At 47.3% G+C, this 18,084-nt stretch overlaps 2 protein-coding genes across 3 annotated transcripts in view; one reads left to right on the top strand and one right to left on the bottom strand.

Annotated features, from left to right (window-relative positions):
* The window catches only part of LOC120789915 (apoptosis regulator Bcl-2-like), an 8,921-nt gene extending 6,956 nt beyond the window's left edge, over positions 1 to 1,965 (bottom strand). The window contains exons 1-2 of the mRNA XM_040127124.1: positions 810 to 1,965; positions 176 to 534 (exon numbers count right to left, since the gene is read on the bottom strand). Coding sequence (XP_039983058.1) covers positions 176 to 534; positions 810 to 1,020 — 570 coding nt within the window. The 5' untranslated portion in view covers positions 1,021 to 1,965. The remainder of the gene's footprint in view (positions 1 to 175; positions 535 to 809) is intronic.
* The window catches only part of actr3b (actin related protein 3B), a 21,553-nt gene extending 3,469 nt beyond the window's left edge, over positions 1 to 18,084 (top strand). Inside the window, exons 1-14 of one of the 2 annotated variants that reach the window (XM_040127097.1) lie at positions 4,072 to 4,421; positions 6,641 to 6,696; positions 6,940 to 7,064; positions 7,265 to 7,375; positions 8,441 to 8,536; positions 8,705 to 8,812; positions 8,903 to 9,046; positions 9,282 to 9,455; positions 10,095 to 10,187; positions 10,276 to 10,401; positions 11,376 to 11,459; positions 11,830 to 14,866; positions 17,884 to 17,919; positions 18,031 to 18,084. In XM_040127097.1, the coding sequence (XP_039983031.1) occupies positions 4,378 to 4,421; positions 6,641 to 6,696; positions 6,940 to 7,064; positions 7,265 to 7,375; positions 8,441 to 8,536; positions 8,705 to 8,812; positions 8,903 to 9,046; positions 9,282 to 9,455; positions 10,095 to 10,187; positions 10,276 to 10,401; positions 11,376 to 11,459; positions 11,830 to 11,925 (1,257 nt within the window). In that variant the 5' untranslated portion in view covers positions 4,072 to 4,377 and the 3' untranslated portion in view covers positions 11,926 to 14,866; positions 17,884 to 17,919; positions 18,031 to 18,084. Of the gene's footprint in view, positions 1 to 4,071; positions 4,422 to 6,640; positions 6,697 to 6,939; positions 7,065 to 7,264; positions 7,376 to 8,440; positions 8,537 to 8,704; positions 8,813 to 8,902; positions 9,047 to 9,281; positions 9,456 to 10,094; positions 10,188 to 10,275; positions 10,402 to 11,375; positions 11,460 to 11,829; positions 14,867 to 17,883; positions 17,920 to 18,030 lie in introns of those variants that run through there. The other variant, XM_040127098.1, reaches the window with a different exon arrangement.

Raw genomic sequence — 18,084 nt, 5'->3', positions numbered from 1 at the left:
CAGAGAGGAGGGGACAAAGAACATGTCAGATAGAAACAGGGAAGGAAAAAGGAGATAAGGAAAGGAAGAAGGAAACAGCAATCAGCATTATGTTAGTTTGACTGAAAACTTAATCTAGTCTGGTTTGTGAGTTTGAGCAAGAACTAGAGAAAAAGAGTAATCATTGTCCTCCTACCCATCCTCCATTGTCTTCTATCCATCCCTGGAGCAGCGGCGAGTCCAGACTCTCCTCCATCCACCTGGCGATGTCATCCACCTGCCACGCCCCGCCCGTCTTGGCCACCTCGGCGCTCAGAGCCCCTCCCAGCTCCATCATGGCCACGATGCGTCCCCAGTTGATCCCATCCCTGAACAGCTCCTCCCCGACCACCATCAGGCTTCGCCGCCGTGCAGACTGGCTGCCGTCTCGGCCGCCGTCCCCGCACAGCAGGAGCACCGACACCTGGGCCGCCAGGTTGCCACGGTAATGGTGCTCCAGCTTGTCGCCGGCACACCGCAGGGCGACCTGCAGCCGGGGCGGGGCCAACTGGGGATCTAAGAGCAGACGGCCAATGAGCAAGGAAAAGACAAGTGATGTCATCATAATGCAAGGGACATAAAATAAGGAGGGGTCAGACACTAGGACAGTGACAGTGATGTCACTCGACGACGCCCGTTGTCCCTCTCCCAGTACCATGATGTCACCGTTATGTTTTTACTACTACTAGCTTTAATCGTAGCAGCACTGTTAATAGTGGTGGAGGCAGGATCTTAGGCAGGCGTGAACGCATGGTGCGGTTGCCATGACAACGTGAGTAAAATTTCCTCACCTTGCCGGGCGTCATCCGGAGCGCTGCCTCTGTGTGACGTCCTCGCTCGCTCAGAGCTCCATGACCACGCCGACGGCGAGGCTTCGTGGTGTCCGCGGCCAGCGCCTGGTCTGCGTGGCGGCGGCGAGAAACTCCAGACCACGCCCTTCTTGAGCAGCTTGTAGCGGAGGTAATCCTCCACGATGTCCCGGCTGGTATAGGCGGCGGCCATCGCCCCCTGGAGGCCGACTGCTGTTAAAGCCGATAGCCTGCCACTCCACACATCACGGATGTTCAGAGACCGTCCAATAGGAACACAGAAGCTGGTGACGTCAGCAGGCACTGCCTTATTAACAAGTAGAAGCCCACACTTTACTCCAGCAGGGGCTGCTGGGAAGGATTTCCCAGACGAAACTGGACTCTGGGAAAACTGCTTGTCATGTCCGTAAAATCCTTCAGGAAACCAGTAAACAGCTTAAGACCGTTTCGAAGATTAAGCATCCAAACCAACATGGACACGGTTGTTTTCTCCTTTCGAAACTGGATCGGTGAGGCGTCGGGCCATGATCGATAAACACCCAGCATTATCGATTATCGGTCGATTGAAGGCCGGGTGACGCCGCGGGGCTCGCCACGAAGACCCGGTTCAGTTCTGAAGAGACTGAAAAGAAAATCCACCATGATGCTGAGGAACAGAGCGGACTGTTTCTGGTGAGAGGAAATCCGTCAGCTGCTGCTGATCGGCGCTTGATTTACGATCGATAACCGATATCCGGAAGGGAAGCAATTACAGAACAGAAGAAATAAATTCCGGGAATCAGTGGCTGAGAGGCGAGCCCCGGGTCCGGGTCTTCCTCCGGGTTTGTAGTCACTGACACTGCACGTGCTACACACACACACACTGTGGGTGGTTACGCCCCCTCGCTCTGACCGGCGGGATTCCCCTCCAACGATCCTCTCTGCGCCAGACTCCAGCCACAAAATGTCTAAAGAGAAGCGTTCAGGGATGACGATGATGATGGTGAAGGCTTCCTGTTTGGGCTTGATCTGTAAATGTCCCGGCTGTGTTCCGGCTGTGTTCCGGCTCTGTCCCGGCTCGTGAGTGTGAACAACTCGGTCACTTCCTCCTTCTGCTTCTCATTCATGCTCTCGCTGCCCCCGAGTGCGCGGGCACGTGTGCGTGCACGTTTACGCGATTGAATCCTACCGTGAGAAGCGGTGACTGTAGGATGGAGGTTGTGGTTATGGCAACATCCACCACGGAACCGGTCAGCGGCAGCAGTATCACTACTATGAAGCGGTAGTGTCTACTTTTAGTAGCGGTGTTCTCACTCATAGTGCAGCTATGAATACAATTAATGCTATTATCGGTGATGGTGGTAGTGGCAGTATTGTTATTTTTGCAGTAGCAGTAGTAGTAGTGGCAGTAGCAGCAGTGGCAGTAGCAGCAGTACAAGTAGAAGCAGTAATAGTAGTAGTAGTAGTAGTATTAGTAGTATTAGTAGCAGTAGTAGTAGCAGCAGTAGTAGTGGTAGTAGCAGTAGCAGTAGTAGTAACAGTAGTAGTAGTAACAGTAGCAGTAGCAGTAGTAGTAGTAGTAGCAGTAGTAGTAGCAGCAGTAGTAGTAGTAGTAGTAGTAGTAGTAGTAGTAGCAGTAGTAGTAGTAGTAGTAGTAGTAGTAGGAGTAGTAGTATTAGCAGTAGTAGTAGTAGTAACAGTAGTAGTAGTAGTAGTAGTAACAGTAGTAGTAGTAGTAACAGTAGTAGTAGTAACAGTAGTAGTAGTAGCAGTAGTAGTAGTAGTAGTAGTAACAGTAGTAACAGTAGCAGTAGTAGTAGTAGTAGTAACAGTAGTAACAGTAGCAGTAGTAGTAGCAGTAGTAACAGTAGCAGTGGTAGTAGCAGTAGTAACAGTAGCAGTGGTAGTAGCAGCAGCAGTAGTAGTAGTAGTAGTAGTAGCAGCAGCAGTAGTAGCAGTAGTAGTAGAAGCAGTAATAGTAATAGTAGTAGTAGTATTAGTAGTAGCAGCAGCAGTAGTAGTAACAGTAGTAGCAGCAGCAGTAGTAGTAGCAGTAGCAGCAGCAGTAGTAGTAGTAGTAGTAGTAGTAGTAGTAGTAGCAGCAGTTGTAGTATTAGCAGTAGTAGTAGTAGTAGCAGCAGCAGTAGTAGTAACAGTAGCAGTAGCAGCAGCAGCAGTAGTAGCTGTAGTACTAGTGGTAGTATCAGTAGTAGTTATGGTCCCGTCCAAACTGCGGATGTCACAGACAGAGAGAGGCTGAAACACGTGTCAGTGATTGTTTCTACCTGTTTGATTATGAACCTGAACAAACGCTGCACTGATGCAGTGTGTTGCTACTCCTCCAGTCGTGTGTTTGCTTGTTACACACTGTGTGTCACATAAAGTTTGTTTAAAAAAAAACAAAAAAAAAAAACTTGTGTCTGAGTTGTTGTTGTTGTTGATGTTGACGATGATGATGATGATGATGATGATGATGTGCCTTTACTGCCACCTGCCGGATTCGCTGCTACACGACACTTAGATCAGAGCGGCTGCACATATTTATTACACACGTGAAAACTGCAGTCACGTGCCAGTGTCAACATTTAGGATAAGAACGGCAACGTAGCCGGTCGTCACCACTTCACCTGAGGTACCGGGTGCTTCCCGTTCCTGCTCCGCCACATCTGGGAGGGAAACGCCGGACTTCACTTATCTGGCGACTGCGGCCTCTCGGATTAAGATTCTACCTGATCCGAGCTTTAGCAATAAGTGGACTCATTGATTATCAGTCGATTATCGAAACCGCTGCCATGATGGGACAGGGTCGGGCAGAGGAAGACACCTGAAGACGTGCCGCTGTCTCTGGATGACGCTGAGGGACACACACACACACACACACACACACACACACACACACACACACACACACTGACTTGGGCCATTTCTCTGATTCACTCACGCGTTGACTTGAGTAACATTTTGAACCCGGTAGTTTTACTGTGCGGTTTCAGGACTTCGACTTAAATAGTGAATCGTCTGTATGTTACAACACACATGTATGAAGTAACTTTACATGGTCAAATGGAAGCACGAGCTCTGTCGAACCAGCATCACCGGCTTTTCTTCACTCTTGTTGTTGTTGTTGTTGTGTGTAGTCACCGCTGGGAGGCGGAAGTGAGTTGTGCGTTTCGTCACAGGCAGCGATATTTACGGTGCGGCTGACATCACCTGAACGCAGCACGCACACACACACACACACACACACGCGCGCGCGCGCTCTCTCTCTCGCCTTTCTCCGGTTACCGGGACCGTTTCAGATGTGTTTCTATTTTCTCCATCTTTCCCTCCGACCCGGAACTGCTCTGAGACAGAGAGAGAGAGGGTCGAGAGACATAGATCCAGAGGGAGGACGGTCCTGCACCCAGGTATAACGTCTCTCTCTCTCTCGCGCGCGCTCTCTCTCTCCATCACACTCGTCTAACTCCGCCTCGCGCTCTCCGCTCTGCACCCAACCGGTCACAACAACAACCGACCGCCGACCGTTCTGCGGGCCGGACCGAGACGGACCGAGCCGGACCTGAAACACAACATGTCCCAGCAGCTGCCTCCGTGCGTGATAGACTGCGGGACCGGGTAGGACACACACGCACGCTGTAAAGACTGTGACGTCATGTGTGTTTTTATGAACATCATGTATGTAGAGAGCGGGCCTGTGTGTGTGTGTGTGTGTGTGTGTGTGTGTGTGTGTGTGTGTTGTTTTGGTTGGTGTTAAAGGAACAGTTCACCTAAATTGAAAGTCAGGCAGAGCAGAATCGATCAATTTAAAAATAATAACTTTATTTTTTCATTTATTGATGGGTTATTTATGGGGGGGGCCTCCATCAGGTCCCCCATCCTCCACCCTGTGGTCCTGGTCTCGTGGATGGACTCTGCTGGCTCCAGACCTGAACTGTTTCAGTTCAGATTTGTTGTGTATTTTGTTTTTTTTCTGGGTGTCAGTGATGATCGGACAGGAAACCTCAGTACAGTCCGAAGGGGCCCGATAACAGACCTCTGCCTCGCGGCCCCTCGGCAGGTGGATCCGGCTTTGAGAGCTGCGAGGAAGTGAATAAAATCCAGTCTCATGGTTGTAAATATCGTTCATTCCTCCTGTTTTCTTTCTTCCTTTTGTTCCACTTTTATATATTTCATTCTATTTTATTCTCTTCTAATTTAAAGTAATTGAATATAAAACAACACAAACATAACGTGAAATAAAACAGTGTTCTAGCGTTAATAAAAGGCTTTTACTTTTGATGCTGGATTCATCATTTAAGTATCTGAGCAGTTCTGGAGTCAGTTTCTCTATTTTTCTCTCTTCCGTCACGGTAACTGAATTTCCGTTGGCTTAGACGTCACCTCGGACTCCGACAGACCACCAGACTTGTTTCACTGGTTTCTGATACGGTGTGTGAGTCCCCGCCCACTGGTCTGGGATCAGTCTATTCTGGTCTGACTGTCTGAATGTAGGACAGCTGCAGGAACTAGAACAGGAGCCGCTCGCTGCACTCACCCCATCAGACTGTCACCGACACTAAAACCTCTGGGAGAGAAGAGAGAAATCTCCGAATCCGCGCTTACAGAGACAGGAGGAAGACGGTGGGAGACCGAGACGCGAGACCGCCAGGACGTCATGCTTCAACGGTACACGCTCCCGGATCGAAGCTTGGGCTGCCCAGTCACATGACTTCATCACTGTCACTAGTCAAAAAAGGAAAAGGAGGAGCGATAAAATGTCCCCGGTGACTGTGGCTCCAGGTGGAGCTGGGTTGAACTGTTTCCTACAGGGCTGCAGCTAATAGTTGTTTTCATTATCGATTAATCTGCTGATTGTTTTCTCGATCAAATGATTGATTGTTTGGTTTGTAAAAAATCAGAGAAAAAGGTGAAACCTTCTGACTGTTTGTTTTCATCATGCCCTCATGTAAGTACACACAGTCACAACAACACTGTCAGTCTGAAACCGGAACTCCATCAGTCTGAAACCCGATGAGGTTTCAGTACTTCAGCAGTCTGCAGTGGTAAAGTCAGTCAAAACCTCGACATTATGCAAAATAAATTAAAATCACTCGAATAATGAGCAGGAGAAGCAGCGAATCGTCCAGCCTGAGAAGCTGGAACCGTCAAGCATTTGGGATTTTCAAAGCGATTAACAGAGCCGAGGCTGAGTAGTTCTCTGTCAGTCCAATAATCATTCCAGCTCTACGGTACTTGTGTTTACCGTTGGCTACTGATAACAGAACGTAATATCTAAACTCTGATACCTTCTATTTGTAAAATCTGAATTCGTAAAGTAACTGCAGCTGCCAGGGGCGGCACCGTGCTGCAGTGGTCAGTACTGTAGGTTCTGGGTTCGAACCCCGGGTCCTTCCTGTGTGGGGTTTACATGTTCCCCCCGTGCCCGCCTGGGTTTCCTCCAGGTACTCCGGCTTCCTCCGTGCAGCTTCACTGGCGACTCTAGATGACCCGTAGGTGGGAATGTGAGCGTGACTGGTTGTGTGTCTCCATGTGTCGGCCCTGTGATGGACTGGAGACCTGTCCAGGACATACCCCGCCTCTGGCCCATTGTCAGCTGGGATTGGCTCCAGCCCCCATCCCCCGCGACGGATGTCAGATAAATGTAGCGCAGTAGAAGTATACAGAAAAGACTCCAGTAATGTAAAAGTACCTCACATTCTTACTTTAGTCAGTACTTGAGTAAACTTACTCAGTTACTTTCCACCACGGGCCAGCAGCAGAGAGAGAGCCAGATGTTGGGAACCCTCCCTGGACCTCTGCTTCACTGTAACAGGGTCTGATCTGTCTGACTGCAGGTACACAAAGATCGGCTATGCTGGAAACACAGAGCCCCAGTTCATCATGCCCTCCTGTAAGTATGCACACAGTCACAACAACCCCATCAAGTCTGAAACCAGAACCCCATCAGTCTGAAACCTGAACCCCGTCAGTCTGAAAACAGAACCCCTTCAGCCGGAAACCTGATGAGGTTTCAGTACTTCAGCCAATAAATCTCATACCTTTACTATGAAGTTTGCTTCTAGACATGAGTGCAAACACCTGAGTCATGTTTATTTACGTGTGTGTGTGTGTGTGTGAATCTGATCTGGACCAGGCATCGCCATCAAGGAGTCAGCCAGCGTAGGAGAACAGGCCCAGAGGAGACTCGTACGAGGAGTCGATGACCTGGACTTCTACATCGGAGATGAAGCTGTAGACAAACCAAATTATGCAACCAAGGTGGTAGAAAATAAAGGACAGTTCTGGTGTTTTTTCATGTTTTTGCCCTTTAGCCACCAGCTTCACGTTCCTACTGCTGGTGATTCTTTTCATGTAGTTGCTGTTTCGATTTCAACCCCATTTCTTTTGTTTTTCCTTCTCCTGTCTTCATTTTCTCCTCCACTGTCTTCGTGTTCTCCTCTGTCTTGTTTGTGGTTCAGTGGCCGATCCGTCATGGGATGGTTGAAGACTGGGATCTGATGGAAAAGTTTATGGAGCAGGTCATCTTCAAATACCTTCGAGCTGAACCAGAGGACCACAGCTTCCTCATGGTAGGTCGACACTGTGTTTGTTTGTCTATTCTCTCTCCATACCATGTCCATGGTCCAAAGAAGGCACTGTTGGTATGGTTATCTGTAGTTAAACATGCTCTGAGCTATGATTTAGAAAAGACGTAAGACTGTTGACCTGAAGTCTGAGGTGAACATGTGATTTTAACAGGCAGCCGATTTTTAATCATGGTATCATGAATCATAGAAAAGGTTGTAGAGGACCTTGAGTATGTTCCACGGGTCATTGGGAAAATTCTAGAGATCCTCAGGAGGGTCCAGATGTCCTGGATGAGATTGTAAAGGTCTGCGGGAGGTTGTAGGAACCCTTGAGCAGGTCATATGTCTAATGGGAGATTACAGGATACCTTGATGAGGGTTCTAGAGGTTGCTGAGGAGATTCAACATGTCCTTGAGGAGGTTCCAGCCGGCTTAAGGAGGTTGTAGAGGTTCTTGAGCAGCTTCTAAAAGACCTTGAGATAGTTTAAGTAGTTCTTGAGGAAGTTGTACAGGCTCTTGAGGAGGTTACAGAAGTCCTTGGGGAGGTTTGGACGACACTGGGGAGGTTGTCGACGACCTTGAGGTGGGTATAGAGGTCAATTAGGAGGTTTCATGCATGGAAAAGTTTCCAGTCACATATCAGGAGGTTGTAAGGGTCTTTGAGATAGTTTAAGTAGTCCTGGAGGAGGTTGTAGAGGTTCTTGAGTAGGTTTCAGGCATTATTGCAGACGGTGTATCTGTCCTGGAGCAGGTTTAGAGGTTTTAGAGATCCTTGAAGATGTTGCGGTGCTCCTTAATGAGGGTCTTTGAGGAGTCAACACTGGAGCTTGAGTGATATCATGGGATGAAGCATCATTATTGTTGCTATGGTAACCGGCTGCTTAGGCTGTTTAGCAGCTGTTGACCTGAGGTGTTTAAGATGAACATGTCTTCATGAGATACCTGACACCCAACAGCGAGTCAGGGAGCAGGATTCCCGTACCTGTGTTATAATCTGTGTGCGTGTGTGTGTGTGTGTGTGTGTGTGTGTGTGTGTGTGTGTGTGTGTGGTTGTGTGTGTGTGTGCAGACAGAGCCTCCTCTCAACACCCCAGAGAACAGAGAGTACCTGGCTGAGATTATGTTCGAGACCTTCAACATACCTGGACTCTACATCGCAGTACAGGTGAGACACAGAAAGGTGAGACACAGACAAATGGGACACACGGACAGACAGGTGAGACACATCAAGTGCAGCTGTACCAGGTGGTGTTATGAAATAAACTCTCTTGTAGTAGAGGTCCTTGAGGATGTTCCAGGCAGTGCAATGACATAATATGTGTCCCTCTATCAGGCGGTGCTGGCATTGGCGGCGTCCTGGACGTCCCGGCAGGTCGGACAGAGGACTCTGACTGGCATCGTCATCGACAGTGGAGACGGAGTCACACACGCCATCCCTGTGGTCAGACACGCTTTCAACATTTAAAACTGTACTGGATGCTGTTTGGAGCCTCTCTGCTCACTGATTGGTCGTTATGCCTGTCTGTCGCAGGCTGAGGGCTACGTGATTGGCAGCTGTATAAAGCACGTCCCCATCGCAGGGCGGGACATCACCTTCTTCATCCAACAGCTGCTCAGAGACAGAGAGGTGGGGATTCCTCCAGAGCAGTCGCTGGAGACCGCCAAGGCTGTCAAGGTACCAAAGTCCTCCTCTAGTCCTCCTCATCTGCCTGTCCTCTTCATGTACTCTTCTACTGCTCCTCCTCCACAGCTTGACTTTCCTTTTCATTTATCTTTAATTAATGAAGAGGTGCCTTGGGATAAAAAAGATCTTTTTTTTGGTGGAGATCTGGATAACACGTCATTACTGAATCACATTCTGCATAAAAATGTGTGCATTTTAACGTATTTATACGTATTTATGTGTGTAGGAGCGGTACTGTTACATCTGTCCAGACATCGTGAAGGAGTTCACAAAGTACGACTCTGACCCGGGGAAATGGATCAAACAGTACCGAGGAGTCAACGCCGTGAGTAAGACCGCCTTCCACATTGACGTGGGCTACGAACGCTTCCTGGGCCCCGAAATCTTCTTCCACCCTGAGGTAACTCTGCAGAACTTTTTTGCCTCTTTTAGCTCTGGGTTTTGGTTTTTTGGCAGTTTACATGTCTTGCTCAGTCTCAGTGTTTTCAGAGAAAAGGCTATAAAAAGCCACTGTCCACTACTACAACTTAATGTAGCTTTAACCAAAAAGAAGATATATAGGACCAAGACTAGAACCCTGAGGGACCTCACAAGTAATTATTGACATTATCAATGATCGTGTTGCTCTGTGCCTGCTGGATGTGGAAGGAGGCTGCTGGTTGCCACAACTTCTTTGTCTTCAAGCTCATAATACTGTATGTCAGCTGTAGTGTTTACAGCCTGTTCTGCTGCCAACAAGTGGGTAATGATGCAGCTTTAAACATGACAGCTGTGATGATGCAGCTTTGCTTTCTGAGGCTCAATTGATGTACTAAATATTACTTTCAATTCAAATGTGAACTTAATGCAAAAAAGTTAAAAAGAATGTAAAAGTTAAAGGTCCAGTGGATGCAAACAGGAGGATAAAGAGAAATATTCATGTAAAGACAAAGTTAAGCTGAAGGTCATGTTTTGTGCTTGAGGGGGCGTTTTTGGCACAAACTGTAAATAAAATAAAATAAATAAAAATGAAAAGTGTGTGTGAATGTGTGTTTTCCAGTTTGCCAACCCAGACTTCATGCAGCCTATCTCTGATGTCGTGGATGAGGTCATTCAGAGTTGTCCAATCGATGTGAGGAGACCGCTCTACAAGGTAACTCGTGGCTGTTGTTGTCAGGCGTCTTGCCCTGGAGCAAACTGTGAGCACCAGGGGTTTTGAATTAAAACTGTGTGTGTGTCAGAACATCGTTTTGTCCGGAGGATCCACCATGTTCAGAGACTTCGGGCGGCGGCTGCAGAGAGACCTGAAGAGAGTGGTGGACGCCCGACTGAGACTGAGTGAAGAGCTGAGTGGAGGACGGATAAAGGTCAGACTTTTAGCTCAGTTTATTTGGCACAATAAGAAAGAGGACTCCAGGTCCAAGACTTGTTTTCAATGTGGTCCTTCATGTAGAAAACAGGCGACGTCATACAACCATCAAGTCCATATAACAAAAACAGTTTTCCTCACGCAAGAACCAGTCGCACCAACAGATTGGTTCTCAAGTGGCTCGCATGAGCGATTCCAGACATTTTGTGGCATTCGCCAGTTTTCCCGTACTTAGAATTTTTTCATTTCCGCCGTTGCAACAGAAAGTATGAACCACACTGGGCCTCAGCTGCAGCTCTGTTCTTCATAGGCAACAACCTGAACTGATGTTTGATCTGACGTCAGACAGACAGACACAATGAGGACAGACAGAGGACAGACAGACAGACACAGAGAGGACAGACAGAGGACAGACAGAGGACAGACATACCACAGACACAGAGAGAACAGAGAGACAGAGAGAGGACAGAGGACCGACAGACAGACACAGAGCAGACAGACAGACAGACAGAGAAGACAGAGGACAGACAGACAGACACAGAGAGGACAGACAGACAGACACAGAGAAGACAGAGGACAGACAGAGAGAGACAGAGAGGACAGACAGACAGACAGACACAGAGAGGACAGACAGACACAGAGAGACAGAGAGGACAGACAGACAGACAGACACAGAGGACAGACAGACAGAGGACCGACAGACAGACACAGAGAGACAGACAGACAGACAGACAGAGAAGACAGAGGACAGACAGACAGACACAGAGAGGACAGACAGAGGACAGACAGACAGAGAGGACAGAGAGGACAGACAGAGGACAGAGAGACAGAGAGGACAGACAGACACAGAGAGGACAGACAGACACAGAGAAGACAGAGGACAGACAGAGAGGACAGACAGACAGAGGACAGGCAGACAAACAGACACAGAGAGGACAGACAGACAGGTGACTGATTGCTTGTATTTTGCAGCCGAAGCCGATGGAGGTTCAGGTCGTCACACATCACATGCAGCGTTACGCCGTCTGGTTTGGAGGCTCCATGTTGGCGTCCACGGTAACCACACAAACAGACACACATTTTTTGCTTCTATACTTGTGAGGACCCACAGTGACATACAGACCTATAGCCCCCTGATCCTGTCCTAAACCTAAACCCGACTCTAACCTTCTGTTAGAAGTCTGAACATCCAGACATCACTTTGAAGAGGCGAGGACCAGAGAAAATGTCCTCACTCACTAAAAATGTCCAGGTCTAAAATTCATATCGGTCCCCACAAAGAAACATAAAAGAGTGCACACACATCTCAGATAAACAAACTGTAGTCTTTGCTTTAGTAACACTATTTTTGTTTGTTTGTTTTTGTTGTTGCTGTCGTCTGTTTGTGTGTTGGTCGTCTGTTGCTGACGTGTGGTTGTGTTGGCAGCCGGAGTTTTTCCAGGTGTGTCACTCGAAGAAGGACTACGATGAGATCGGCCCGAGCATCTGTCGACACAACCCGGTGTTCGGCATCATGTCCTGATGCTACAGCTACAGATGGCTAGCCTGTTAGCCTATTAGCCTGTTAGCCTGCTATGTTGTCAGCCTGCTGCCCACTAGATAGCCAGCCTGTTAGCCTGTCAGCTTGTTAGCCTGCGGGTTCTGCAGCTCGCTGGCCTGTTTACTTGCTATCTGCTAGCCACCGGCCACTTAGCCAACAGCCTGTTAGTTTCCGCCCTATTCAGTTGTTAGCCCGTTAGGCTACCAGACAGTTAGCAGGCTAGCTCAGCATAATCAAGCACACGGAGGTCTGGAGAGAGTGAAGCACAGACAGTTAGTGAAAAACGGTGAAAACAGCACAGATATGAGCTGAGTTTACACAGTTTTCTTTCCTCATCGCGATCAGATGGGACCCCTGAATACGAGCTGACACCAGATTGGTTTTACTGCAGGTTTAAGAGTCTGGATCAAAGATTCACGTCAAGACATCTTAACCTCGTTCCAGATTAGACTGCTGCAGTATGACCCTCCGGATGAGTGGTGAAGAATAAAAGTTTTAGCTTTGCCGGCGCTGAGAAAAGCCAAGGACAGAATCCCTTTTCTTCTTTCGGTGTTTGAGTTCTGCCGCGTCGCCGATCTTCTCTCTCCTCTTTACTCGTCTGTTCGCTCACTTCTTCCTCTGCAAGTGTCAGTCAGCGTGTTAGCGTGTTAGCTCTCGTCACGACTGGGTGATCCACGTCTGTTCTGCAGACGCTGATTGTGTCTCTAGCTGAGACTTAACACGGTTAGAGGCTGAAATGATCTGATCACATGAAGACTAAGAAACTGAACCTTTCATGTTGAGTCAATGGTTCCATTTTCTGATAAGGCAGGATATATAAAGCATTTATAAGCTGTAATTAATTGATGTTAATAAAAACACAAGTGAGTGTCGTGCCGGAGGAGGATTTTCCACAACCTGGCAGCCCAAAAGTTGTCGTTAAGATCGTCTTATAACTGATCGGTAAAGCTTCAGTGAATGATTTATCAACCATTAACTGCAGCTTATAAAGCCTTTAGAGATGCTGCCGTATCAGAGAGCGGTAGTGAATTCAGGTTTCATGAGTCTCACTGACATGTTAAGTCTCTAACAACAGTGGAAATGGAGTGTGTAACACTGCTGCGTCATCTGTTGAAGGTCCGGGTTTGTGTCATTCAGACACATGTGTCTGTTACTAAATGGTCCTTACTTTACTTTATTTAAACGCCGGCAGAGAATTGACTCTACTGATTGTCTGATATCTTGTTGCTGTAAGTCCTCGTCTGGCAGATGTTAACACCGATGTCTAGAAGTGTGCAAATATCGCCAGGCGAAGAAAATGCACTGGTGCTGATTTGGATCAGCGCGTCAGCTGCCTCTTTCTGTGGATGCTTCTATATTTATGTGTTGACCTGATGTTTTCTCACGATAAAATTTCACAAAAAACACTTTGGTTCCAGTCACGTTATCTGAAGAACCACTGGCCGGACTGCAGCGTAAGCTGAGACTGAGCAGGGTATCATGTTTTGTGGCGTAAGGAACACCGTGGCCTCTAGAGGGAGCTAGCAGGACCACAGGCGTGTCGCAGCATATCAGGTTCTCTAAGGGATGTGAGGCAAAGATGCGCGTGAGGCCAGAATCACTTAAGATACAGATATAGATGCAGAAAAAGGCTCAGGTTAGCAGCCAACAGGCAACATTTCAAGACTTGGAGCAGGATTATCCTCCAGGTAGAAGGAGGAGGATCAAAAAGATTAAAAAGAATGAGAATAGGAATGACAACATCCACTAATATGAGCATCTCTCATGTTGCGCAGTGAAGGAATATTATCTCCGTCTTTGATTTCAATGTCTCTAATAACTTTATTCAGTAAAGTTATTCCTGACTTTGTCACATGCCGAACAGCAGAGTTGAGGTTGCTAAAGGGAGAAAAAAAGCATTTTTGAGACTTTTGACGGCAGAGAGCAGGTCAGCAGCGGCGTCTGCAGCCAGTGTAGTGTTTTACTGTCTGTATTTATTTCTGTTTGTCGTCCTTCTGTGTTTCCTTCACATGCAGCTCAGGGTCACATCAGTCCGGTCGTAAACAGACTTTTCTTGTTCTTTACAGTTTAACGACTTTTAAGATTTCGAGTCGGATTAACTTCCAGGACTGACGTGACTCTGACTCACAGACTGTGAATAACTGTGTGTGTGTGTCCTTCACCATGTTGATGTTACAGCCTGTAACATAAACTACTGGACTCAGAGTGTTTATATTTGTGAAGAGCAAGAGTTTATCAGAGTGGAAAACTAACACATCACTAATATTACAAAGTTATATATAGAAACACACACACACACATATAGCGTATGTTGAGACAGGCATCAAAGTGATCCAGGAACAGGCCAAAACCACAGGTAGCACTGTCAGCTGACGTATGGTGCGTTCAGGTACAATCATATGAAACAAAGTGTCATGTAGCAATACAGAATGTGTTTTTATCAGCAGGTCCAGGATCTGCACCAGTGCTGTTTTCTTTAAATGGATCTGTTTTAGCACAAAGTGCAGACTTGGGATTTGTGGGTCCCGACTCGGGACTTGTTGGTCTTCCGTTTGACACAGCCTGCAGTGAACCTGTTCACGTTGTATCTAAACACTCCCTAACTCGGCCCTGCAGGTGTGCGCGGGTGTTTGTGATAAGCAGCTGCTAGATGTATCGATTATCACACCCGATCAGCTGGCTGTGATCAGAGGGGATCTTGTGGTTTGGACCTGAGTCTCTGGTCTGTCTGAGCAGCTGAGGACAGCCGAGTGTATAAAGGACACAACAGAGATTTAGTTTTATGACGACATCCAGACGGAGCCGATCGGAGGAATGTTAACGATCTGTGGTTTGATACTGAGCTGCCGTCAATAAACTCCCCATCTCCAAACCGACTCTGCTCTCTGCTTCCAGGTAACGAGGGATTCGGGAAATAAAACAGGTACAGAAAAACAGGACTTGAAATAGTCTACACCTTTAGTTCATCTGTTTCTCAGGAGGGAGAGTCTTTGTGAAAATGACAATGTTTCTCTTCTACATCTACTGAACTTCTCAGAGGCTCAGTGTGTGTTTGCACGACTCTCCCCACATCAGAGCCTTCATTCATTATTAGATGGTGACCTGAGGCCATTATATAAATATAACTATACCATAGAATCCTCTTTGATTTTAATCCACATGCAGGATTAATGGGGTTATGATTTAGTGTCTGTAGTCCCCACTCTGGTGCAGGAGGTGACAGTAACACACCTAAGACATCGACAGAGAAACAATACAGTGTAAAAAATGACAAGTGTCTGTACATGGATTCAGTTCCTGTCTAACGTTCCTAGTTCAATCGTTTGTCCACAGTTTTTGTCCATTTAGGTCCAAATTGTATCTGACTCCCAAAGACTCCACAGTTCTTCCACTACGTGAAAAGACGAGTCCTTCCTTCCATATCGTGTCCTGGTTTCCCGGTTTTGTTTTTTATTGGGGGGGGGGGCTAGCTGATACCCACTCTTTACAACTGTGTTGAGCAGAATGAACAACAGGTCCAACCTTGAGGTGGATGGACTACAACAGCAGAAGACCACATCGGGTTCGACTCCTGTCAGCCAGTAGGGTCAGAATCCGGAGTCAACGGCATGAATCCACGAACCCAACCTGCCTTGTGTCAACGGTCCAAGCTGCTGGTGGCGGTGTAATGGTGTGGTTAATGTTTTCTTGACTCACTTTGGACCCTTGATACTAATCAGTCATTCTTTGAATGTCACAGCCGGTCTGAGTGCTGGTGACGACCATGTGCTTCCCTCTGTGGTCGCAGTTCACCATCTTCTAATGGCTACTTCCAGCAGGATAATGCTCCGTGTCACGAAGCAAAAGTCGTCTCCAACCGGTTTCCTGAACATGTCGTTGAGTTCAGTGGCCTCCCCGGTCACCGGATCCGGATCTGGTAGAACATCAGGTAGAACGGGAGATTGGCGGCATCAACGTGCAGCTGACAAATCTGCGGCAATGATGCGATGCAGTCACGTCCACATGGACCAGAACCTCAGTGAAAAACTACCAAAATCTGGTGGAATCCAGGCCACGGAGACCTGAGGCTGTTTACGGAGCAAAGGGAGGAACCACCCGGTGGTAGTGAGGTGTTCCTAATAAAGTGCTCAGTCTGTGACTGTATTGACTTTCCAGAAGAATCAGAAAATCCCAATGTTTGTGTGGAAAAAAAACATAAAACTCCTTCATATAGAACAATAAATAGAACAGGTGGGACATGTTCTGCTCTCCCCAACACATTCAGGGGGAAACCTCAGTCCGACGACCCGAGTCTGGGCCCCGAGACTCGGTGTCCTCCTCCCGTCCGTTACGGTAACGTCTCACTCTCCGTCCGTTACGGTAAAACGACGAGTTTCAGGGGGAGCTGGCGGCGTTCAGAAGAAGAAGAAGAAGAAGCAGGAAACAGAAACAACAAGAAGAAGATGTCCGTGCTAAAATGAGTGAAAGCGGCGCGCAGGTCAGATAATGAACGCGTTACGTTACATTTGATGAAGTAATCAGAGCGAGCGAGTTGAAATTCACCGCTCAGCTTTATTTGACACTGTCACGTGTTTTCTGTCCGTTTCAATCTAAAAGTCTAATTCCTCTCCGGAAACACTGCTGCAAATTTTCAAAGTAGAAGTCCCAACTCAGCCGAGGCTTTATATTTAATCAGCAGCAGAAAGCAGCGGATTTCTGCAGTGGTGGTAGTACTAGCAGTAGTACTAGCAGTAGTACTAGCAGCACTGGAAGTACTATCAGTCGTACTAGTAGTGGTACCAACAGCACTGGAAGTACTAGCAGTAGTACTAGCAGCACTGGAAGTACTATCAGTCGTACTAGTAGTGGTACTAACAGCACTGGAAGTACTAGCAGTAGTACTAGCAGCACTGGAAGTACTATCAGTCGTACTAGTAGTGGTACTAACAGCACTGGAAGTACTAGCAGTAGTACTAGCAGTAGTACTAGCAGCACTGGAAGTACTATCAGTCGTACTAGTAGTAGTACTAACAGCACTGGAAGTACTAGCAGTAGTACTAGCAGCACTGGAAGTACTATCAGTCGTACTAGTAGTAGTACTAACAGTACTACTACCAGTACCACTATTGGTACCACTGGTACCAATAGTGGTACTGGTAAAATAATGATGTTGTATTATTTGAATGTGACAGACAGGACCAGAACCGTGTAAAGTACTCCTCTGACTCTGAGTGTTGATTTTTTTGATTATTGATAAATGGGGTGTGTTGGTATGAATTGGTACAGTCTACATGCTGGTAAAGTCTGATGTGTTGGTACAGTTTACATTCCGGTCCAGTTTAAATCAGGGTTTTCAAACTCATTTTTTTTTATTATATAGAGGCGTTACAGTAGTCATCTCCTGTTAGTGTGTATTAAGTAGAGAGTGATGAGCTGTGTGTCTCTGCAGCTGTTTGCTCGTCTGGAAGCTCTGGCTGTGTCTGATGTCTGAAGGACTCGTTCGTCTTTGTTGACGTATTATTGATTATTGATGATCAGTAAATGGGGTGTGTTGGTATGAATTGGTACATTGTACTTGCTGGCACATACTTGTATTAATTTGCATGGTGGACCTGACCATGGTGACTGACCACGCCCACTTCCTGTCAGCTAGTAGAGCCTCTCACCACATGTCACGTGACCTCAATGTTTTTCTTCTCTCTCACACAGCTCAAGGAGGACATCAACAAACTTTAAAACACTGAGAGACAGGTTGATGCTGTTTGTGTCAAAATAGTCCTCTTATGTCCCTCCAGAATATAGCTCCGCAAATCCACCTAGATACCAGAGGATAAAGAGGCTGCAGAGCTTCATTCACAATCTGTCCCCCCAGTAGATGTGACAAAGGCAGTACTGAGGCTCTGATTGGGGGGGGGTTGATTGGACTGACTGACTGATGAGCTCACTTGTTTGTATTTTCAGGTGAGGTGGTGGAGCTGTATGGGACAGAGGGAACAGGTGAGTTCACTGTACAGGTAACAGTTCTGCCTTTTATCTGGTTTGACCCTCCTGTGAAGTGTGTGTGTGTGTCTGTGTTGAATATTATATGTGTGGTTGTGTGTGTGTCAGGTAAGACGGAGCTGCTGTACCACCTGCTGTGTCGCTGTGTGTTGCCAAAAGCTG

Source organism: Xiphias gladius, chromosome 5, assembly GCF_016859285.1.
Source record: "Xiphias gladius isolate SHS-SW01 ecotype Sanya breed wild chromosome 5, ASM1685928v1, whole genome shotgun sequence".
Lineage (NCBI taxonomy): Eukaryota > Metazoa > Chordata > Actinopteri > Istiophoriformes > Xiphiidae > Xiphias > Xiphias gladius.
Note: the sequence above shows the minus strand (reverse complement) of the source record. Positions and strands in the feature narration are given on the sequence as shown.